General features: G+C 34.1%; 4 protein-coding genes and 1 non-coding gene across 8 annotated transcripts; 1 reads left to right on the top strand and 4 right to left on the bottom strand.

The window, feature by feature from the left end:
• Positions 1–3,101: 3,101 nt before the first annotated feature.
• On the bottom strand, positions 3,102–4,268 carry LOC131634808 (protein VACUOLELESS GAMETOPHYTES-like). Its single transcript, XM_058905431.1, has 2 exons — positions 3,704–4,268; positions 3,102–3,614 (listed from the first exon to the last, which is right to left on the bottom strand). Exons 1-2 carry the CDS (start codon positions 4,192–4,194, stop codon positions 3,311–3,313), a joined length of 795 nt encoding a protein of 264 aa, XP_058761414.1. The 5' UTR covers positions 4,195–4,268; the 3' UTR covers positions 3,102–3,310.
• Positions 4,269–7,016: 2,748 nt separating this feature from the next.
• On the bottom strand, positions 7,017–8,800 carry LOC131634813 (protein SRG1-like). The gene is made up of 4 exons (XM_058905437.1): positions 8,488–8,800; positions 8,160–8,407; positions 7,728–8,052; positions 7,017–7,599 (listed from the first exon to the last, which is right to left on the bottom strand). The coding sequence occupies exons 1-4, from the start codon at positions 8,716–8,718 to the stop codon at positions 7,339–7,341; spliced, it is 1,065 nt and encodes a 354-aa protein (XP_058761420.1). The 5' UTR covers positions 8,719–8,800; the 3' UTR covers positions 7,017–7,338.
• Positions 8,801–11,931: 3,131 nt separating this feature from the next.
• TRNAS-AGA (transfer RNA serine (anticodon AGA)) lies at positions 11,932–12,013 on the top strand. The gene has a single exon. It is a non-coding gene; the product is annotated as a tRNA-Ser (tRNA).
• A 208-nt stretch (positions 12,014–12,221) lies between these two features.
• Positions 12,222–15,149, bottom strand: LOC131634801 (UPF0496 protein At4g34320-like). Of its 4 annotated transcripts, none has more exons than XM_058905423.1 (3): positions 14,918–15,149; positions 14,788–14,821; positions 12,222–13,587 (listed from the first exon to the last, which is right to left on the bottom strand). In XM_058905423.1, the coding sequence occupies exon 3, from the start codon at positions 13,583–13,585 to the stop codon at positions 12,467–12,469; it is 1,119 nt and encodes a 372-aa protein (XP_058761406.1). In that variant the 5' UTR covers positions 13,586–13,587; positions 14,788–14,821; positions 14,918–15,149; the 3' UTR covers positions 12,222–12,466. The 4 variants fall into 4 exon arrangements, with proteins under 4 accessions (XP_058761406.1, XP_058761407.1, XP_058761404.1 ...); XM_058905424.1 differs by having other exon boundaries at positions 14,931–15,149; XM_058905421.1 differs by having other exon boundaries at positions 12,222–13,603; positions 14,918–15,148.
• A 5,098-nt stretch (positions 15,150–20,247) lies between these two features.
• Positions 20,248–22,714, bottom strand: LOC131634802 (deSI-like protein At4g17486). The gene is made up of 4 exons (XM_058905425.1): positions 22,544–22,714; positions 21,929–22,188; positions 21,502–21,789; positions 20,248–21,403 (listed from the first exon to the last, which is right to left on the bottom strand). Exons 2-4 carry the CDS (start codon positions 22,137–22,139, stop codon positions 21,159–21,161), a joined length of 744 nt encoding a protein of 247 aa, XP_058761408.1. The 5' UTR covers positions 22,140–22,188; positions 22,544–22,714; the 3' UTR covers positions 20,248–21,158.
• Between the last annotated feature and the right edge of the window lie 1,205 nt (positions 22,715–23,919).

Genomic DNA, 23,919 nt, shown 5'->3' with positions numbered 1-23,919 from the left:
TCTAGGAGTCAGTCCCTCCACAGGGCGAAGGTGTTATATAGACATCCTACTCAATATCCAAAGTTATAACATGTTAAAACTCCTTGCAAAATCATAAAAGTGCCCAGGAAAAATATCTTTTCCCCTAATATTTGAACATCAGAGGATGCACATAACTGAAAATTTGTTAAAAGCTCAAGGGAAGTCTAAATAAATCTGTATACTAGCTGTAAACTAGAAATAAAGAGATTTTTCATTAAATGAAATGCTCAATTTGTTCAACAAAAAGAGTACTGGTATGAGTGTTTATACCATATCAAGCACAATGGCTCCAAAAGCAAACAATTTGCATATATTTAGAAAGAGTCTACACATGAAAAATTAGCAGTACAATGCACAAAGGAAGTTTAAGAAGTTCATACATGGTGTACATCAATAGCATCCAAAAACTTTTCAAACGCTTGAATCCACTCAGCATGATGCCATACACGAGGTATATCTACAGATATGACACGGTAGCCCTGCATTTAATGAACAATTTAGAAACTCCTTCTAGAATCACACTGCAATGTTAATCATTGAAAGCATACACAACCATACAACCAACAAATAAACCGAACTCTAGCTAACTCGCGTATCCGACAACAATATTTTGTCGCGCAGTGCGATGTATACCTTCATGGATAATGACATAATCTGTTTATAGTATACATCAGCAGTTCCAGGAAGACATATAAGTGGAGGTACAGCTTTTGGACCAAAATCATAATAACACCACTGCTTTGTTCCAATCTACACAAAATCATCAAACAAGAATTAACCTAAATTAATAAAGAGATGATGATTTGAAAATAGATGCTGAAGAAGAAGCCATAGTTTCACTCACTCACTCACTCACTATAATCTTATCTCCAACAACAACAACTTCTTTACCACACAAAACATTCACTACTTTCTCGGGTATACTCTCTTGAATTGAAACTACTTTCTCGGGTATAATCTTATCTTCAAACTCAAATTATAGTTTCTAGTTGAATCGGAACTCATGGAAAGAATTAATCGACGGACACGGGCTGCATGTTTCCACTCCATATATCTGATAAGATTGAAAACAATTCAAAGTATTCATTAAGGTCATAAGACTTTTTAACGGTTCCCCCAACAACACTACTCTCACGCATTTCACCAAACACTTTAAAAGCATCTTCAATACAACTCTTTGCCGAATTCAGATCAATCAACGAAGTAGCCATAAAGGAATTCGACTTAAAACAGCACTTCGTAGCACAACAATGAACTTCTTCACCTTCTACAAATCCTTTCGACTTCGCACACGACTCAGTGATCATCAGAAACGTGAAGCAATTCCACATTGCCGCCGTCACGATGAAGTTCGATTTGGGTTATTTAGTTGGGGAATTTGATCAAACAGCTTCAGCTTCGTCGTCGTCACTGTGAAATGAGATATGGTTTCCTCTCAAACTTCTTCAGCTTCGTTTTCGTCACTGTTAAATGAGCGATAGTTTCTTCTCAAACTTACTTCCTCAGCTTCGTTGTCGGTGGTGAACTACGATGGTGATGGTGAACTGTGAAATGAGCGAAAAGTTTTGGTGAGAAGAGTTTCGGTGAAAAAGGTTTCTGTGAAATGCGATGAATATGGGGTTTAGAACATTGTGCGATGAATCAAGGTTTAGAACAGTGATGAATCTGGATTATTTTATTCACACTATTTGTTACTATACTATTTGTTACTATGTTATTAATATATTTAGATTATGACCCATTAATATTTCTTCATTAATTTATTAATAATGTTTAAATTATCTATTAGTATGTCATATATATTAAATATTTTGAGTTTTAAATTAAATAAATTGTTTAGTTTACATAATTTACACCCGTTTTTTAGTTTAAAAGGAGTAATAGAGATTTGATTATGATAATATTTTTAATTTAAACCCGTTTTTAGAAAATAGGGTGTATATTGTAACCTGATAATATTTAAAATAACACAAAGTGCCACCTCGCTTCTCATTTACACCCGTTTTTAGTATATCGGGTGTAAATTTTAAAATTATATTGTTCTTTTTCCATTAGTGATTAAAGGTCAATTGTTGTGGCCTACAATATGTTACCTAAACTATACCTAATATTGCATTTAGTTAAAACAAGGTATGTCACTTCATGGCCTCTCGTCTTACCACACATTTGAGTGTTGTTTGAAGAACTCTAAGATACCTAGTAGCACAGTCAAATATGGCTTCACTTTGATTCCTTCTAATGTTCCTAACAAATTCTCTCTTAGAACATATAGTGATAGTGATTGGACCAGTGACATTGATGATAGAAAGTTCACTTCTCACTCATGCATTTTCTTTAATCCAAACCTAATCTCATGGAGTTCCAAAAAGAAATCTCTAGCTAGTTACTAAATCCAGTGTAGAAGATGAATATCGAACTCTAGCATACACTACTGAATTTTTGTGGCTAGAATTTTTCCTATCTAAGCCATGCATTTCTTTCTTTACCTTATCTTAGTGTTGTTCATCTGTGACATAACCCTGTCTTTCATTCTCATTCGAATCACATTGAGTTGGACATCCATTTTGTGAGAGAAAAAGTATCATCCAAGATGCTTGTTGTCCAACATGTTCCCGTGTCACTTCAGATAGTTGATACACTTACCAAGTTTTTAGAAGCTGCAACATTTGGTGACCTTATAGTTAAACTCAAGGTTTGCTTGCAACCACCTTAAGCTTGAGGGCGGAGTACTACTAGTATTATTTGTAAACTTCATTAATCTAAGTTCATAGTTTAATTAGCTGCATTGACAGTTTAGAGTTAGTTTTGATAGTTAGAAGTTGGTTGTTCAACCAGGACCGGATGGATCTTGCTCTATGTGGAAGAATAAGTTGGAAAGCCACTTGTTTGCCCTATGACCTTAATGATTTGGTAATAGACCATACAATCTAGCATCGTGGCTACTATTCGTCCCTAAGCCGGATCAAACAAGAACGGGAAGTCATCGATTCAATTGGCTTAGAATCAATAGCCAACGAGTCGATAACCAGATTCTTTAATATGCATATAAAAGCTCACTCATTTTGAAACGACCGAGTAGATTCATGAGAACGACCGAGTTATCTTAAGATCAAATTAAACTTAGTGACAAGGCCTTGAAGGTATATATACTTTGAGTGCTAATCACAGTCATTGTTATATATACTCTATGATTACAATCACTTTTTCTACTCATAACTTTCAAAGGTCTACAATACATACTCTCCATAGAGTTTAGTGAGAATTCTTGAGACATCTATCCACCACAAGATCAAGTTCTTGACATCAATGACCCCATAATCCCAGCAATAAGAACCGTTGGATCTCCTAAAACAGCAGACACAGCAATCTGTACAGCCATTCCAGCCATCTCAGCATACTTCCTCGCCTTACTTTTGCTTCTCCCGCCACCATTTTTTGCAGTGTGCAGACCATTCTTCAAACTCAAAGGAATACCTGTCTCAACCATTGCTGTTGTTCTTCCGTTGCTCCTTCCAACGTATATCTGATGCCAACTCTCCACAATCATCTCCCTCACACATGCTACATGCAGGTTATACTTCTTGCACGACGACCTGTAATCAGCGACGGATCCAGAAATTATGTTGCAAATGCAAAAAAATAAATAAAGATTTAACGCGTTTTTTAGCAGATTCATTCTTACCTATAACTCCAACTTCGCCCTTTTTGTCCACAACGCTGACACGACGAACTCACTTTACGATATAGATACAACTTCATTTCACCATGATCATCGAGTATCATTGGAAGCTTTGCGCAACAAGGATGAAGATCAAAACCGCACGAAAAGCAGTGATATACAAAACCAGTGACACTCTTTTCACAGGCGTTGCAATAACGGGGTATGTCGCCCGGGGGCTTTGAGAGGAATTGGAAGCAACATTTAGGGTAGAAAGGATGGAAAAGAGAAGGAGAAGGTATGGAACAATGCATGTGAAGATCATAGTCACAAATGTTGCAGCTGTAACGTGAGCCTATGCCGATTTCTTTGCAGCCATCACATTTGAATGGGAAATCGGAGTATTGGAATGTTAGTTTGTGTTTTGAGTGGCTGAAATGGGATATTTCGTTGTATCTTTTTGTGGTGTTCATGGTTGTGTCTTTATGGTGAGAGAATTTGGCAATAGAATACATTGTTTTGGATGATAAGAAGGGGAGGATGGTGTGGATTTGTTTATTTGGATGTGGGAGAATAGAAAATTTGTTATATGAATTATATAGGATGTGGTGAATCAAATTTAGCTTATGGCTCAAGCAATTGGAAAGAGGAAATGTACTCTTGAAAAATAGGACTTAGATTCGGTTTAAAAGAAATTATGGTAGGATGAAAATTTGATTTTAAATTGTATTTTAAAAAGGACTATATATTTAAAATTTACACAGTGTAGTTATATTATAAATCATAACGCTGAATTGCAATAGGATCGCAGACACAATTTTGGTTTCGAATGTTGTGATTGTGGTCATTACACTTACTGTAATGTGCATTGTGTTTGTTGCAACTGAATTTGGATTGAGAGGTGTTTGAAATACATTTTTGACAATATTCTGAGTGTTAAAAGATTTAGTAGGAAACTGAGTTTTGAGTTCTATAAATTTTGAATTTTGAGTAAGAAACCTGGATAATGTTTTTTTTTTTCGGACCAAAGCAAACTTAACTTCTTTCATTCAATAAAATAGTAGCAATACAATGAGGTAAATAATCAATAAAACTACGTCGAGACCAAGAATTGGCCGCCTTTGTTAAACAATGGGCAACCATATTCGCTTGACGCTTAACAAACTCTACCTCGAAATTTGGACAATCGAGTAACAATTTCTTAATAGAACGAATAATAAAACTAAAATCCGAACCTTCCAACATATTGGAGTGTATTGCTTGTACAACTTGTTGTGAGTCACTCTCAAATACAATCCGGTCAAGATGAAGAGTTGAGGCTCCTTGGATGGCTTCTTTCAACGCCAAAGCCTCCGCTTCAAGAATGGACAAAGAACCAAAATCCCAAGCCACACCCGCATTAACAAAGTTTCCAACACTATCCCGGATACACCAACCTCTATTAGTAGTTCCTTGATTGCGGTTAAAACCCGCGTCGACATTGCACTTGAGCCAACCAGATGAAGGCGGAATCCAATGAAGATTGATAGGGGGGCAGCCTCATTAACTTGAGAATTTTGAGCTAAAAACCATTCTTGCCACTTATGATAGGCTAACCACCCAAGCCTAGACGCCTTCTCATTGTTCCAAACGAAGTCATTCCTATTCTTCCATAACATCTCAACCATACACGCAAACCTCCCGGCCACCTTCCTATCCTCCTTACTACACACATAGAAAATAAGGGATTTAATATCATTATGACGATGAAGGAGAGGTGCAACAAAATCAAACAAACCTGCAGCCCTCCAACATGAGATAGTTTCCGAGCACCCGAAAAATATATGCCAATCATCCTCCTCCGTAAGGCCACATCATAATTGTAATTCCTAATATGGAAGGACAACTAATTTTAAATCACATCATAATTGTAGTTCGATACAATTGCATAAATTCCTAATTTTTACACTAACTTATAATTTTATCTTATTTTCATTGATTTATTTTACTGTGATATTTTTTCGTAAGAAATTGTTAACTGATATTTAAACAAATATTTTAATTAAAACAATTTTAAAGATTAAAACTAAATTTTGCTATAAAAATAAATTTTAAAATTTTCACTTTTCATAACTTTGAAATTAATTTAATTGACTTGTAAAAAACACTTACTTAATTGAAAAAAAGTTAGTTACATAACAATTTATGATTTTTAATATTGTATGGGTATATATATATATATATATATATATATATATATATATATATATATATATATATATATATATATATATATATATATATATATATATATATTTGTTTGCCGTTAAAAACAAATGTGTCTGTTTTTTTTTCATCTTATTTCAAAAGTTTTAATAAAAATATCAAGATTTCAATGAAACTTATAAAGAAATAATAATATAAGAAAAGTATATGTTATATTAAAAAATATTAATTCTCATACTAACAATTTTAAAATGCACTTGTCTGGTCTATTAAAACTCTTTTGCTTTCTATTTTTCTTTCTTTTATTATCAAGTCACAGATACCAGTTCTCACAACTTATTTTTATTAATGGGGTATCATAGAATATTTGTCCTAAAGTATATTGTGGCCCATAAGAATATATACGAGTCTTCTTTAACTTAGATAATACATTATTCTTTATCTAGATAAGTTTTAATTAATTCATATATGATTAATCTAAATTACAGTTTAATTGCTATATAATGACGCAAAGAATGAAATTCTCAAAACCAAGGATATAAATATGGAGTGACTAGCACGCCACCATAAAATTTTTAAAGGATGTGGAATAAATTCCTTGCCTTAATTTATAGTTTCCTTCTTCAATCCTTTTAGGTACAATATATCTTCCCAGAGAAATTTTAGCTTGACCTTATCTACTTGCATCTTCATCTAGAATACCAATAATCCATTATGAAAATTAAATTTAAGAAAATAAATTCTTGAATATCTTGCAACGTGTGTCATGGAGAGAGGTGTGTTCATAGTGGTTAGAACTTAGAATCTATATATGCTATATTCTGTTTCTTTATGAAATAAGTGAGGAGAATCAAACCAATCAAAAATTGCTAGCTGAACACGAATAATTAAAGGTGCTGTTTTTGTTTTATTTTTCTTGTTTTTATTTTGACCATTTTTTTCTTCTTTTCTTAGCAAAGAAATCAAACATAATAAACTTTAGAGAAAAAGTGAGTCATTTGTTCTGATACTTGCTTGATCCTATTGTAGTGTACTTGTAAGAGAGTATAAGTTGAATAGTACTCTCTTATGAAATTTGTGATCTGCGTTATTTTTACTCATCTCTCTTTTATCTTTGTGAAGAATTAAATTATTCCCTCTAACTTTTCTTAAGCCTTACAGACTAAGCATCCCAAATATTAAAGTAACAGAAATTTATTTTATGTTTACAAAGTATGCTAAGCATCCCAAATATTAACATAAACCATCCAGATATTTTCTCTTTGTTTGATGTTGCTGGTTTTTATCAGATACTTCACTTTTGATATTATTCCACGCTATGTTATCAGTGTTATCACGTAGCATATGTCCTGCAAACATAAAACTAACTTAAAGCATGATTGCCACTTTTATTTATTGATTAGTTATACATATTTTTCTTTCTTTTCTTGCAAGCTCCTCTAAAATTTAACTATTTATTTACCAGTCTCTCTTTGAATCCTTACAACATCTAAGTATGATTTTCCTTGTAGCTTGCGTGACATGAATCCGTTAAGATAATCAACTACTCCAATTCTATTGAACATAGCAGGTCTTTCAGCAGTTATAAGGCTTGGGGTTGGTCCTATAACTTTGCTCATTTGAGGTCTATTAAACGCGGCAATAGATATCCTTTCATTCTTTGCATTAATGGTTGCTCTATGCTCAATGCTTCTATAAATTCCATTGGTTAATATCTGCAAAAGGATTTAAAATATCAACAATAGAGTCACCAATTCAATCCCAAGTCCCAACAAGACTCTGTTAACTTATAGGAGATGACCGATAATTTGTAGTATTTTGTGAAAAATTTATTGTCTATTACCTCCAACATGTCTCCGATGTTGATGACGAAGGCATTAGGGAGAGGTTTGATAGGAATCCACATTCCATCTTTTCTGATTTGAAGGCCTTCCACTTCATTGACTTGGAGAAGGATAGTAAGGGCACCCGAATCAGAATGCGGATTCAATCCAATAACATTTTCTGGTTGAGGACATGGAGGGTAGTAATTCATTCTCATTCCTTGACTTGCATCTTCAAATAACTCTACTATTTCGTTCGTTTTGATCTTCAGAGTTTTCTCCATACTACCAATTATTTTCACAACTGTTCTTTTCAGTTCTAAGCAATAAGTCTCGAGATGATCTCTATAACGAAACAACCAAATTGTTTTAATTACAAACATAATTAATTAAGCAATCATAATAATATGTAATTAAGCTAAAACATATATAAATTGAGAAAGTTAGAAAACCTGAATGGTTTGGGAATAGTAGGAAATAGATGTGGATGCCTTGATTCCAATGGGAAAGTGTTAATGTAAAACAAGTCTGCCCATTCAAGCTTTTGTTCATCAGATACAACAAACAACTGACCAAACCCTTGCATATCATTTGGTGTCTGTTGTAACTTCTTTTTCTCTTCCTTTGGAAGGTTGAACAATTCTTCAACACCTATCTTCATATTTTCAACAATTGAAGGGCTCACTCCATGATTAATCAGCTGAAATTAATTTTCAAAAATATCTTATAATTCATAAATTAATTTTTTTAAGAGAGAAATTATAGATAAGCAATATGAACCTGGAAGAAACCCCATTCTCTGCATGCTTGGTCAAGATTTTGTAGCTCAGATTCATCATCAGACAACAATTTAGATAGGTCTATAACAGGAACTTGTGGTAAAGAATTTGTGTTTGATACAATAATTGAGTCTTGATTTGGTTGAAGGTATCGTTCTGGAACACTGTTTATGGGTTGCTTTACTAACTCTTGAACAGATGGAACAAGAAGAGAGGTCCCTTGCATAGCCATGGCTGCTCTCTACCTGTAGACCAATCCTTTTGTGTTGATGTATCCTCTTTGATCCTCTTTGCAATTTTGTATATGACGTGATCATTTTTAATTATACTTCTATACTGTCATGGTGTCATTTTTAATTATAATTCTATACTGTCATTTTTAATCATAATATATTTATAATTTATCAAATAAATTATGTGATGGTAATTGAACAGGGATGGCGATTTTACCTATCCCCAATGGGTACTTAAAAAAACAAAATTCAGGTATAATTCTTTAGGTGTGGTTTTTATTAATATGACAAATATAATTAAATACTACCTCCGGTCCCATTTATAAGAAAAGATTTTCTTTTTAGATACATTGAATAAATAATGTATCGAGACAGTATGTTGTCCAGATACATTAGTTATTCAATGTATCTAAAAAGAGAATATTTTCTTTTTTATGCATTAGTTATTCAATGTATAAAGTAGAAAACACATCTTCAATAAGTTGGAAAATTATAAATATAAAAAAGATTATAAAATTGATTTACATTGCTCTAATTGATGGATCTCATCAAGGTTCTCTTCAGAAAATAAGGAGATGGATTTTCGTTTTACCTTGCGTGCAAACAAACGCTATAATTACTAACAACCCTTCCACCAATGCTGAAAGCAGATTCTAAAGCTACACTAGGGACGGGAGTGGCCAACATTTCTCGAGCTATGCTTGCCAAAATAGGATATTAGTTAAGTTGACTTTCCACCAACCTAAGATATCAAACTCAACTGCTTTAACATATGGTACCCGTGTTTCTTGTAGATATGATTCAATTTCAGTCTTAGGATCAGACTTATGCCCAGTTTCTTGACTATAGTGGCGGAAAATATTATCTTCATCATCCTCATTCGGTGGCGTGTCTACAATTTTAAGAAATAAAATGAACATCAGGTAATCATCAATTGAAAGAGATTTCAAGATTAAAGGGAGATTATGGATTATTCGAATTTTTCATTGTAGTGCTTTATCAGTTGTTAATTTTGAAGCGTGAAAATGAATTGATATCAAATGCTGAGAAACAAGCTTGTCAAATGGTTACTAAATACTAATTTATCTCAAAGGATACTTTGCAGGTTGAGGCTACTTTCATTGCATCATATTTCAAATGAGTACAATAATTAATACTAATCATGTAGGGTGGTAAACCATTCAGATTTCAGTTGAAACAGAAGTGGCAGAGAGGAAAAAATAAGAAGAAATTATACATTAATTAATTTACAGAATGAATGTAATAAGTCTGAAAGAGACTTTCAAGAGCAAAACAATTATGTTGAAAGGCTTAGGTAGAAGCTTGATAATGTCTCTTAATTTCCTATGAAAATAGCTGAAGAGTCAGGGGAAAAAATAGCCATTACTTCCAGTGTAATGTCAGCTGGTGAGTCCAAAGTTCCTGTTGTTGAGGTATTTGTTTGTGTTTGTCAATTTCTTTACACCTCTTTCTTGGATTATCATTACAACCCATTAATGTTTCAGTTGTTAAAAATTTACTAATAATTGAAACCATGCCTATTTGTTCTTTTCTTTCTCATGCTTTAGCATGTTTCTAAATTTTAACACCAGTTTGAGCTACTGCTAAAAATGTGTTCTTCCTAGAAATCTCTTCCAGTAAACTAATATACAATTAACAAAATTAGGACTAATATTTCATCATTGCAAGAATGAACAAGGTACAAAAGGATATAATGTTTAAAATGGAAAGATTGTTTGTTTCTAAACATGTAATTCATAATTGCAACCTTCTGCACTAAAACTTATAGCATCTGGATTTATCATACAATTAAATGTTAGCTGAGAATGAAACACACTTCTTTTAAACACTTTTTCATTAATTCCTATTTTCACATTAACTAAGTTTCATTTATCAAATCACATACGCTACAATCTAAGAAGAATAACCTGTAATCTCTGACCACATAAAAATGATTAATGTACATGATATCGTTTCGGGAACAATTTCATGAAAAATATGCACAGAGGAAGTTTAATGTACATGATATCGTTTTGGGAACAAATAAAATTACACTGTATTTACCATCTCATATTTCTGCATGAACTAACACTATAGAAGTAAATTAGTTACTGTCAAATATTAATTTGATTGAAGGCTATCCACAACAAACAATACCAAATCTCATAGAATGTATGCTATAGTACTCCAGAACCTAATTCATACATTGATGTCCAAAACAATCACAATCATAGCAAGGCAAGATGTCAAACGGGACTGTAAATCAAATTCACACAACAACTATATAACTCAAATAATTCATCATAATGGAACAAACCAAACCAAAATTCACAGCTCCAAACAAATAAACTAAGTTTGGGTGTGGAAAAACACCTCCAAAATCACAGTAACCAAACACAAATATGATACAAAATATACACTCTTAACCCAATAAAAGAGAATCCAAACACAAAAGAAAGAAACCCTTTTATTACCTTCAATTTTGATTTTGAGTTCACGGTCTTCGGCTATGAACCTTTGAAGGATGAAAATGAACACAGTACAGAGATGGCTGAAAAAGCTGAACTGGAGTGGAACGGCACGGGGGGAGCTTATGATTTGGTAATGAAGACGCAAATGCGACTGAGAGAGGGAAAGGAACGTCGCGAATGAAATATGAATTAGGGTGATGAACTTCAACGATTTGGGAATTTAGAGTTCTTCATCTTTGGAGCTTCAACAATTTGAGTTCAATTTTCATGTTTTGATTCTCAACGGTAGTTCAGTGTTTTGGTTTTCAACAATAACGTTCGGTTCGGTTTGGTTATTTTAACTTCAGTTTGGCAGTTCGCTATGGTTCATAGATTTTTTGAACAGTCCCAGCTCTTATAATGCATCGTTCAGCACATTGTACTGCAGTAACATCATGATGGCAGGTCACACAAAGAGTTCTCAAGTTTGCATTCACCTAGAGAAATTATTAAATAAGGTCTAAAATTCAAACAGCAAAATAACATCATGATTTATGGGAATTCTGTATTATTGAAATCTCTTGATTCCTAAAACTGTTGGAGTTACTAATAATTGATGCAGTTGCCTCCTATTCATATTGCAGTATACAATCATAAAACAGAGAGAAGATTTTAACAAACTAACTCTTAATTAAGCCATTTTAACTTACTAAGCTGAATCATATGGAGAAATATGAAACGGTAGAGAATCTTTACACATCAGTGGACGTGCCGGAGTGGTTATCGGGCATGACTAGAAATCATGTGGGCTTTGCCCGCGCAGGTTCGAATCCTGCCGTCCACGACTTTTTTTTTCTTCTTTTCTTCCTTTTTTTTTTCAGTTTCAAAATAGTAGAATGTGTGACAATTTTTTCTTTTTCTTTTCAGTTTCAAAATAGTTAATTATCGACAGAGGGGGAGAGAAATGAAGAAGATCGATGAGGCATTTAGATGAGAGATGAGAACACATAATAAACAAGAGAAAGAGATAGTTTTATAAACAAACAAGAAGCTAAACACAAATAGATGTTATATTACAAAATATAGTTGCAAACAGAAGCACCCTAAAGTCTTGAAAATAATGAAAAGTTTTAGCTTCCAACACATTCCAAATAAATAAAAGTCAGCTTTGTACTGTAACAGAAAAACCCAAGTTTGCATGGATCCATGATAACTCAAGATCAATAAATTTCACAAGATGCGGGAATAGATTAAATCCACAACAACAAATACTGGTTGACAATACAGGAAAACGTCTTCACTTGTGCGGAAGTTTAACAATTTTTTGTAGAACCACCGTCCTTGCCCTTATAATGTCACGGCTACATGTATCAGCTTGAGCTCCTAAATCTTCGACATTCTTCATAAAAACTCCCACCTTCTTCTTTACTTCCTCTATTGCAACTTTCACCCCTTCTTCTTCCTCGATGGCAAAATCCACATTCGTCTTTAAGGATTCAATTTCAACTTCAAGTCGATTAACTAGAATCCGTATATTGTCCAAATCCTTTATAGCTACATAGGATCCAACTTCCAATGCGATAGTAACTTCTTTATGTCCTTTCAATGCATTTTCATAGTTCTTCATCAACGAATCAATCCACTTTCCCATTGAACCGACTGGTATAGCAGTAAGAGCAGCTAGAGCAGCCGCAACATGCGGCGAAGCAACGGCTGCGGCTACAACCGAGCAGATTAACACAGAAGCAACCGTGGCAACAAATATGATAAGCGAGACCTTCTTCCAAGTACGAATTTGTTTCAGTTTCTTATCAACCTTTCCTTTTCTGAGTTGCAACTTCTCAAGCATGAGTACTTGCTGATGATAAACAGCTTGATATATTTGGAAGAACTCTTCTGTGAAAGGATCACCGACAGACTTAAAATTCTTCAGCTCCTCTAGTGTCCTCGCATAGCAATTGTCTCCCGACACAGATTCTTCTTCAAACCTTTGAAGAGCGAGATGAATGAGCAACTGACTATCCCTAGCTCTCTTCAGGCACTTGTCTAAAGCGTTGCAGAAATCTAGAGTCTTCAAGCTATTATCGAAATACTCCTCAACAAGCTCAAACAGTTCTTGACTCTCCCATATGTCTTTCTTACAGTCTAAGATTACCTTGACAACTTCCTGATTCATCTCAAGAAGACATTCAGTGACTTGTCTGAGTGAATCAAACGAAAGAGATCGAACTTCAACTCCAACTGCAAGAGAATTGATGACCTGATTCGTTCGAGCTTGAAGGTTAGTGTCGAATGACTGCAAATCTGAGTCAAGCTTGCAGGCAGCTTCATATGACCTCAGTTGAGTTACCATATCAGCATTAAGGTTGATATCAGACGGCGTTCCAGGGGTCTTCTTACTCATACGCCCTCCCATTGCTGTAAATTAAATAACCTGATTACAACATAAAGCAAAAAAAGCATAATCAATTTCAAATTAGAACCACTTTGAACACCACAAATCCTGATTAAAACAATCTTTGACCAGTTTTACTTAGCTACCAGCTGAACAACGAGTTTCCAGGACCTCTTTCCCCGAAAGCCAGACGACTAAAACAAAAAAGAAATAAGAACCACTTTTTCGAGAAATCATAACATGGGTTTTAAATTGCGGGCAATAATATCCGCAACCGCATCAAATCACAATTATGGTGTGACTAGAAATTATGCGTCCTTTCACATTAGGAACCGCATCAGACAACTTTGCTCATGTTTCTTCAAGTATTTTTGTCGAAACTCAAAATTCAGAACCCTAAAACTCTTTACTTCTGAATTTCGAGAAATCGTAACTTGGTTTTAAATTGCGGACGCAATATTGCTGATACAGTAATCTCCACAACCGCATCAAACCGCAATTATGGTGTGATTAGAAATTAGGCGTCCTTCCACATCAGGAACCGCATCAGACAACTTCGCTCATATTTCTTCAAGTATTTTTGTCGAAACTCAAATTTCAAAACCCTAAAACTCAATTTACTTCCGAATTTCGAGAAATCGTAACATGGTTTTAAATTGCGGACGCAATATTGCTGATGCAATAATCTCCGCAACCACATCAAACCGCAATTATGGTGTGATTAGAAATTACGCGTCCTTCCACATTAGGAACCGCATCACACAACTCCGCACATATTTCTTCAAGTATTTTTATCGAAACTCAAAATTCAAAACCCTAAAACTCAATTTACTTCCTAAAAATTTTAACTTTAAGTGTTTTTTAACCGTGTAATTCAAACTCTTTTCAATCAAAATCCACGCCACAACGGCCGTATTGCGCATCGCAACGATCGCAATCGCAACATCCGCATCCGTAATTTAAAACTATGAATGGAAACTACAAGTTTCACCTAATGGTAAAGTGAAAGCTGAAATTATGATCACTTATTAGTGCAATTAAATTATGATCTACTCAACAAATCAATGCACTCTATTGCCATTCACACACATTTACAAAAACAAATTCATTAAAAAAAAAACAAACTAATTGCCATAAATAAGAACAAGAAAACCCTATTTAATAAAATTGATGAACAATTGAAATGAAGCAGACCCAGATAGAGATTTGAGTAAAGTTGATACCTTTGAGAGCTTTCCGGAGAGAAAATGAGAAATGCTGAAAGCAAAAATCGATTTTATTAGCATTTAGTAAAAAAGGAAAGTAAGAGAAATATAGAAAGTGAGTTAAAAAAAGGATGGAATTGGAAGTTACAAAGTGTGGTTACTTGCGAGATACGAAGCAATGTTGTGATTTATGAATCAATGACTTGCACGCACGAACAAATAAATAAAAGAGGGTTTTGCGGAGGAATGCACCTTGTTTCTTAAGCTTATATTAGTTTGTGAAAGTGCAGAGTTTAACGCGCAAAAGATTGAGTAATATATTAAGTAAAGGGTGAAGGGTCCATGATGATAGGTTAAGCTTAAACAGTTAGCAGTTTAGTATATGTTGATGCTTTCACTTTTGGACTTTTGGGGTTTTACAAGAAAAAGGAATGTATTTGGTTTATTTGTTTGACAAGTTTCAACTTGAAAAGGACACAAGTCTTTTGCTTTGTTACTTTAAAAAAATATATATATATTAAATGTTCATTAATCTCTTCTTCTTCATCTCTTGAATCGACTTTATTTATCTATTACAAAGACTTACAAAGAAGAAGTTTAAGACTCTCGTCCCAAACTTAAAATGTTGTTATCGATAACACATCTTAAATTTAAAATTTTTGCTTGAACTAGATTGTTTTATTCATTACCTAACTCTAAAAAAAGGTGGGTGATGACGGTCAATCATTGCATATTTTTAAATATTTTTTACATTATTTGTAAGAGCTCTTATTTCTATCCATGTGTATTTTTTTAATCTTTTAATAAAATTTTGAAGAATTGTAAAAAAATCGATCAATAAAGAGGATTGTGGAAACTATGGCGGGAAAAACTTCCTAAGCGATTCAGCGATGCAACACTGTGGATTTGAGGTTGCGATCGCGGTGCCTCTTGAATTGGAGACGTTGATCTTGAATTAGTGTTGCTAATCTCTGGTGAGATGGATCAAAGGGGGTACATGCATGGTTAACACTCCAATGCCCAATTCGTTGTAGTGAGAGTGGAGATTAGAGATTGTGTACTTAAAGACCCTTTGTGAAAGTATTTGTTCCTTGGACTCAAAGGAGCGGGTTTGACAAGTAGGCCTGGGAGTTGAAGATAATTCATCAAAGGAGTCATTCTTGTTGGTTGATTGTAATGTTATTTTGCTTCTTTTTATTTCTTTTGCCATGATTTCTCTTAAAATGATTGGTTTGTTTCATTAGATTATGCCCATTTAGATGAATTTGTCCTAAACTTGTGTGAGACATGTAATTCGTTGAGTACAATTCATTGTAATGATAAGTTTTATATTATTAAATATCATTTGATTTTAACATTATGAATTGTTGACGAGCTGTTTAATTCTAAATTGTTTTTTAGAACTAAAGGTAGATATCATGATTGTAGCCAATAGTATTAGGAAACTATTTATATTGCTAGACATATGATAAAATTAGTTGTGACAAAAGTATTTCAAACGTATTTTAGAAAAACATATTGATTTGTTTTCTCATCATTTATGTTACATTTACATTACAACATTACGGTTTACTACGCGTATCAGATTCTTTCAATTACGGCTCAGAATAGACGAGTATAAATCCAGATTAGCTTTCGTTTGTCATAGAAAATATTTTAAAATAGAATTTTAATCAGAAAACTTTATTTGGGATCTATTCACCCCCTTTCTATAGCGTAGTCTTCGTCTAACACATTTTTGTGGCTGAAGGGCATGATATTGTAGAAGTAGTTGTTGTGATTCGACATGAAGGTTGTTCTTGGGGGTGTCCATGGGTTCCATTCGAATCTGGTTGTACCTAGAGTAGGCATCTATGAAGCTCAATGTGTGGTAGTCGGAGGACCCATTGATTAGGCAAACAAAATCTGATAGTGGATATAGGTCCTTAGGTCAGACGATTTTCAGGTCGTTGAAGTCCACGCACATGCGCCACTTGTTCGTTGTTTTCCTCACCAACACCACGTTGGCCAACCAGGTAAGATATTTTATTTGCGTAATGAACTCGGCGCTTGATAGCTTGCCTACTTCCTCGTCAGTGGCAATTATTTTCTCCTCGCCAACTTTCTGCTTCCTCTGCGCCACTGGCTTGGCATAAGGGTTGACAGCGAGATGATGACACACCACTTTAGTGTGTATCCCAGACATGTCAAGGGGAGCCCAGGTGAACAAATCGACGTTTCTAATGAGTTGGTCAACTAGCTCGTGTTTTTCTTCCTTGGTAAACGAAGTACTTATCTTTGTCACCTGATGGGGATATGGGCCTATTCTGACTTCCTTCAAGTCTTCGGTGGGTGTGAGTCTCTCGTTGTCCGCTCCCAGTCTGGGATCCTAAAAATCGATGTTTGCATCTAGCGCCTCAGGAAGGGGCACTCATAAGGGCGAGCTATTCCATATCCATCTCCAGGCTGCTCTCCTAACACTCTTGAGTGGTCTGCTGGTTTCCTCGAATTGTCCCGACTTGCCCTTCAAACATGGGTACTTTAGGATCCGATACCAGGTGGAAATAGTCTCCCCCAATGCATTGATTGCGGGTCGGCCCAAGATGATATTGTAGCGCGACAAGGCGTATACAATGAGGTAGCTGACTTCAATTGCCTTAGCGTCTGCTCCCTAACCGTATGTCATCTCTAGGGTCACATGGCCCCTTACTTGTACCTGGTTGCCTAACAACCCTATTAGTGAACCCCTGAATGTTTTGATCTCGTTGGGATCAAGTTGAAGTTTATAGAAATCATCCCAAAATAGGACATCATCAGAGCTCCCAGAATCTATCTAGACTCGCTTGATATTCCATATGCGATGTTGCACAATGATGGCCATAGGGTCATTATCATGTGGGGGATTCTTATGGCCCCTCTTGAGGGCTACAGCCCGCTCGCCTTTGCTAGGCCCTTTACAAATATATCATTACATATAAGTTTGTTTTAAGTCCTCACGTAACAAAGAAAAAAAATATGTTTAAAAATTGTCAAAATCTATAGGAATCAAACTTGCCAAAAAGCAGCAGGGAATTCGATGGCACCGACGAGGTTTGGGAAATGAAGGTCGACTAGTTAGCGGAGCTAGGAGGGTCGACGATGGTCATCAGGAAACATGTATAGATGAGGAGATTCACGTGTACCATGCTTTGTCGTTTTGGTTCCTGGATCCTTTCGTTAATGAGTTGTGTTTCCTGTTAAGGATTTGTTAGGTTGCAATCATTATATATATATATATATCATTTTTGTCTCGAAATTTTTCAAAACTCCACATACAGGGAGGGAGGGAGGGAGAGAGAGAGAGAGAGAGAGAGAGAGAGAGAGAGAGAGAGAGAGAGAGAGAGAGAGAGAGAGAGAGAGAGAGAGAGAGAGGGAGAGAGAGAGAGAGAGAGAGTTTTTATTGGAAAACTTCAGAAAGAAAATTTTTGGAGTTATTGAAATTTGGAAAATCCTTGGAGGTATCTAAGAGGATTGAAAAACACTTCTAAACACATTGACTTTGTGAGATTCATATATAGAGAATTTGAGAGACTAAGAAACAATTGAGTATAAAATAAGGTTTATTTTGGGGAATTTTGATGACTATTTTTTAGTAACCATGGTTGTCAAAATTGAGATCTCAATAAAGAGTGTTAGGATATGGAAAAAGCGTAAATCGTAGGATCGTAACTCAGATTGTAAGATCCCAACAAATAGACAAAATTATAAACTTTGGGGATGCAGATGGTGGGGCCCCAACAACTGGAAATGAAGACATCGTGTTTTTTTTTTAAAAAACTCTGTTTTGTAAGGAAGGTGCATTGGAGTAAAGATGGAAAAGATGAGAATAACATGATGACTTGATTTGAATTTATAGAGGAAATAGATGAAGAGAAGAAACCCAATCATCATGGTGAGGTAATAGAGTTCCAATGGTTTTGGTGGCTGGACAGCTTTCACGATAATTGGTTTGCAGTTCTCAAGAGTATATTTAATATATTCCAAATCCCAAAACCCTAAAAATATAAGTGTTGTCATTAGGGTTTAATAACGAGCCAGTTTTTGGGCTAGGTCAAAAAGTTCCAAAATAGGTCAAAATAAAAAACCTGAATCGTTGGAATCTTACGATCCCGCGATTACGCTCTTCCTCTCCGCTTTACAGGGCCGGCCCAAGGGCCAAGCCACCAAGGCTAGGCCTTTAGGCCTCAAAAGTTTGGGCTTAAAAAAGGCCTCAAAATTTTTATTTAGTTATAAAAATATATAATGACACATTAGTCACATATATAACTATAGTTGAGTTGGTAATATTTAAGCCTCTTTTCCTTTTGGTCTTGAGTTCAACTCCAAAAATACATTTTAAATGCCTCATTTTAAAACGTGCTTTAGGCCTGTAAACTGATAGGGCCGGCCCTGGCGCTTTCAGCGCTCCTCCCATATTCACGATCTTTATGCCAATAAGACCGGTGGATGGTTCCCAAATCCTTAGATTATACGCTTTTGGGAGTTAAAGTGCGATCCTAACAACCATGCTAGTAACTCTTTTGTAATTTATTGTAATAACTTCTGAAAATATAGTGAATTGGATAACTACTCTCATCCTTAGAGTAGATTGGTTTGATCAAACTGAATAAACAAGTTTCTTTGTGTTTTTATCTTTTATCTTTTTCTTGATTGTAGCGGATTGCTTGTGACCTATTTATTTTGGTTGTCATTCTTCTTTCTCTTACACATCAAATTTTATAGTGTGTCCGAAGCTTTTAAAAAATTCAAAGTTTGTTAAAGTATTTTAAAAACTGAGACCGAATCGGCCAGTCGGATCGGTCGAACCAGGAATCGGAAGGGTCATCGGTCTAATTTGATTGCTGGACTGGGTATGCTATTGAACCGGCTAAAACCGGTCAAAATTGGAAAAAAAACCGGTGAACCGGCGGTTCAAATGCATGTTTTTTTCTCACACAAAACAACTTCGTCTTCATGATTTTTTTTTAAAAAAAATACTTAAAATATAATTAGACTTTAATTAAACTTTATTTAGAACAACTTTTTCTCTCTTTGCAATTAAACCTAGTTCAAAATTTATTTAAATTTATATTTTGTTATGAATGATGATTATATTTAGAATTTAAATGTAATGAATAAACATGAAATATGATATTATGAAATTTTAAAATTTTGTAGGTGTTTTGATGTTTTTTAGAGACTGAGTCATCCGATTCGACTGATTTAATAAATATATAGTATTGTAATAGAGACTGATTTGTTCAACCGTATTATCCGATTTAATCCGATTTAGTCATGCGGTTCGACCAGTAACCTAGAGGTTCGACCAATGAACCAATGACTCAGTACCCTCACCGATTTGATGATCAGTCTGGTTTTTACAACGTTGGTTTGTTATAGTTTTCACAATAGTTAATATTCAAAAACATTAAGACTTTGTCTTTAAGTGCTGATATTGCTGACAAAGACTAATGACCTTTGAAATGACCTGCTGGTTGAAAATCCTAGTCAACTAACGATCATGGTCAAATTTTGTGGGTCTAATGCAAATGAGTTGCACATCACTTTCAACCATCTTATTATTAACCCAAGCAAATGAAGAAATTCTGAGTCCAAATTTTCAAGTAAAAAAGTATATATAAAACACGTAGCAGTAGCATCCTTGTTCCCATGTTAGCATCATGTGATCAAACACCGGAAATATCATAGTAATCAATATTTAAGATAAAAAAACTTCATTTTGAAACATTATACCTTTTGTTGGATAAATCAGTTTTGGAATTTATTCTGTTTTTAGGATTAGGCCTTGCCTTGGCCCTTAATTCTAACAATTATTGCTGCAGAAGTTTGTTCATTTTTCTTGTTTGGTAAGCAGCCGCCTCATTTCCCCATCGAAAATTCGAAATCCAAATAGGTTTGGAAGTGTAGGAGCTGTCATATGTGTTAACTAATGTTATTCATAAATGATCTGTACAATAATGACATTATTAGTGTTGGTCAGTGGTGCCTATCTAATTGACTAGGAAATGTTCCTGCCACACACAATTCAGGGCCTACTTGCAATTTGTTTGGTATGAAATATGTATATGCTTGACCAAGTTTCAATCATCTGCAGTCGCTGCACAGCACCGCAAACTACATAGTCATTTAGACCTAAACTGGCGACTCACACACACTCGCGCGTAAACGATGATAAATCCAGAAGGGATGTCTTTGGTTAAAAGCAACATCCGCGGCAATATATGTTACAGAAATTCAGAATCAGACAAAGATTACAAGGAAAAAAGCTAGACAAAAAAATAGAAACATCTTGGAGAATCAAAATAACTATTGACAGAAAATTTTGCTCTTACAGAGAAGATTGAATGACTGAAAACAATAATTCCTTCTTTTCATTTTTGCTTTAGTGAGTCTTTTTTAGATTTCTTTAACTGCCACGGCGGTAAGCAACCTTTATAGTGAGAATGCAGAAACAACGAACACATTGGTACTTCCATTTGTGGCATCGAGATCGATGACAAGCAACTGAAGGCCGTTCGTAGTCTCTTTTTTTCACTATCACTCTCTTGAAAGTTCGAATCATGCTGAACCGTAGAAGTTTTAAGTGCTTCAGGAAGTATGCAATTGCAAAAGGAACCTACAACGAAAACAAGAAACGATACATCAGTAAGCGAATTCATATATACGCGCAGCATAATCACTTATTCTTCAACAACAGAAGTCAAAAGAATGTACCTATTCTTGCAAGACGATTGACCCATTTCGGTATAGAATTCCCGGTTAGCTTGAAACTAATATCTTCACAGAAATGATTGCAGTTCTTGACAATCAAGTGATAACTATCACCATTGTATTTTGCAGACATGTTCTCCATGAACTCTCGAATCTGGAACGGATCTAAGCTAGTAGTCCCCACAAAAATCGACTTCCGAAACTTAAATCCAGGACACTGCCTAGGTTCAACCTCAAACACACCACTTGTTGGATAGTCATGAGCTCCAAAAGCATATTCCACTCCATAAACTGCAAGTACATAACAACTTCATCTTAGAAAATACTAGAGTCAAAATTAATAACTTTTCGCCATAGTCACAGATATAAGTAATATACACATGCATATAAGCACTTTTTCTATAAGCACTTAATTATGAAATGAACTAACCTTCAAGTCCAGTGTGGAAAATACCAACACCAGCCCAATACATATAGCCATTAACAGTGGTCAAATCATAGACATTGAGATAAACAGGAGTATTCCCAGGTTTGTTTCCATCTGACTTCAATTTAGAGAAAATGCAAAAGGGTGTCACTGATTTGTGTTTGAGACGAAACCGCACGATCGAAGGCCATCCATTTTTAAATCCAGATTTCATTTTATGAATGAATCCAGTAGTAACCACTCAATATCTATCTATTTCCAACCTGCAGATAGATACATTGAAAAATAAATTTAATTATTTGCACAAATTAACCAAAATTTGTTTCTTCTTGAACAAATTAAAGTAAAAGCAACGGAATCACTTCAACCCTAAATCTACTTAGCAACATGAGAAGTTCAACCTCAAAGCTAAAAATGAAAATAAAATCTATTAATATTTCAAGATCTAACTCATATCTGAGCTCAATTTCTGTGACATGAAACTACTAATAGAAAAAATTATCAAAATCTAAAGGGAAGAACAAAAAAATATCAAAGGTAATAGATCAGATTAGAAAAATACATAAAACAAGAACAAAAATCAACTCAAAATTAAATAAAAGCAGAAAATAAACAAACCTATTAAGAGTGAAGTGAAAAACTCCTCCACCAAAGTATGAATGAATAATTAGTCATTGATGAAACAATGTGTGTGTCTGAAACTCGCACATTGTTTGGTTAATATCTTCTTCTTGTTCTGACAAAACAAGTGAAAGCTGGTTGTGTTGTGTAGTTATAGTTAAAAACCAGACACAAACTACTTTGTCTTTTTTTTAATGCTTAATGAGGATATTTAATCATAAATAATTAATTATTAGTAATAATTATGGGAAAATGAGAAAATTTGAAAGTGGAAAATAAATAAAATATAATAATGGATAAGTGAAAAAAAGTGTGAAAGAAATTCTGTCTGGACTTGACACTTTGACATTGACTGTCATCATTGCATTTTGCGTTGAATGGTTTTTTTTATTTATTCTCTCTCTTTTCTCTTTATTCATTTTTGCTTTTTTTCTTTTTTTTTTTACGTAAATAGGTGTGTGTTTGTTCTTTATTAGAAAAAATAAAATAAAATAGTACTAGCATTATTTTATATTGTTTTCTGTAAATACTAATTATTTTATTTTAATTCTATTCTCAAGTTAATATTTATTTTTTTTCTTGTTCTATTTTTGAAAAAAAATTTTAAATAACAAGGTTTAAAAAAAAAATTACCAAAAAAACAAGTTTTTCAAAAAATTTACCAAAGTGTCTAGGTTTTGAAGACCCCCTGGAGTATGCGCCAAATGAATTGGCGCATTAGTACAAAAATTAGGAGTATGCGCCATACGGTTTGGCGCAAATGTGGATATTTTTTTTTTTTTTAGTTTTCACAACACATACGCCAAATGAATTGGCTAATTCAAAAAATTTTATACTAATGCGCCAAATGGTTTGGCGTATACTCTACGGGGTCCCGCAAAACCTAGACATTTTGGTAAATTTTTTGAAAACCTTGTTTTTTATGTAATTTTTTTTATAAACATTGTTATTTAAATTTTTTCATCTCTATTTTTGGTTACATATTTTTTTTTTCAATACAAATCTCTTAGTTTATTTTTCTTTTTAGTTCATCAATAAATTATTGCTATGATTAATAGGAGCTGGCTTAAGCAGCTTTTGGTCTCTCAGGTGAGAAATTATTGCAGCTTTATGAAGCTTGATGTTTATTTTATTGGTATTCTAACTAACTTGCCAAATGTCCTATGATTATTCATTACAAAATATTCTCCCTCCATTTCACAAAAATCGAGTAATAGTAGTTCGTAATTAAATTCTGTATTAAACCTTGACACTTTTTAAAATCAATTTCATTATTACATTTAATGTTCATTGTCATTGAAGTAAGGGTCTGTTTGTTTCAATTAAAAAAATAAATTTTTTTTATTTTTGAAAATAGATTTTTTATTTTTAAA

The sequence above is a fragment of the Vicia villosa genome, unplaced genomic scaffold (assembly GCF_029867415.1).
Source record: "Vicia villosa cultivar HV-30 ecotype Madison, WI unplaced genomic scaffold, Vvil1.0 ctg.001359F_1_1, whole genome shotgun sequence".
Taxonomy (NCBI): domain Eukaryota; kingdom Viridiplantae; phylum Streptophyta; class Magnoliopsida; order Fabales; family Fabaceae; genus Vicia; species Vicia villosa.
Note: the sequence above shows the minus strand (reverse complement) of the source record. Positions and strands in the feature narration are given on the sequence as shown.

Bases quoted from the DNA above. Each gene is read 5' to 3' on its own strand.
- LOC131634802 (XM_058905425.1), bottom strand. From the start codon at position 22,139: ATGAAATCTGGATTTAAAAATGGATGGCCTTCGATCGTGCGGTTTCGT. The intron at 21,790-21,928 runs GTTAGTTCATTT...ATGTACTTGCAG, and splicing joins TTTCCACACTGGACTTGAAG to TTTATGGAGTGGAATATGCT. The intron at 21,404-21,501 runs GTACATTCTTTT...TTTTCGTTGTAG, and splicing joins CAATCGTCTTGCAAGAATAG to GTTCCTTTTGCAATTGCATA.
- LOC131634801 (XM_058905423.1), bottom strand. From the start codon at position 13,585: ATGGGAGGGCGTATGAGTAAGAAGACCCCTGGAACGCCGTCTGATATC.
- LOC131634813 (XM_058905437.1), bottom strand. From the start codon at position 8,718: ATGGCTATGCAAGGGACCTCTCTTCTTGTTCCATCTGTTCAAGAGTTA. The intron at 8,408-8,487 runs GTTCATATTGCT...AATTAATTTCAG, and splicing joins GAGAATGGGGTTTCTTCCAG to CTGATTAATCATGGAGTGAG. The intron at 8,053-8,159 runs GTTTTCTAACTT...GTTTCGTTATAG, and splicing joins ACTATTCCCAAACCATTCAG to AGATCATCTCGAGACTTATT.
- LOC131634808 (XM_058905431.1), bottom strand. From the start codon at position 4,194: ATGTATTCTATTGCCAAATTCTCTCACCATAAAGACACAACCATGAAC. The intron at 3,615-3,703 runs GTAAGAATGAAT...CGCTGATTACAG, and splicing joins GGGCGAAGTTGGAGTTATAG to GTCGTCGTGCAAGAAGTATA.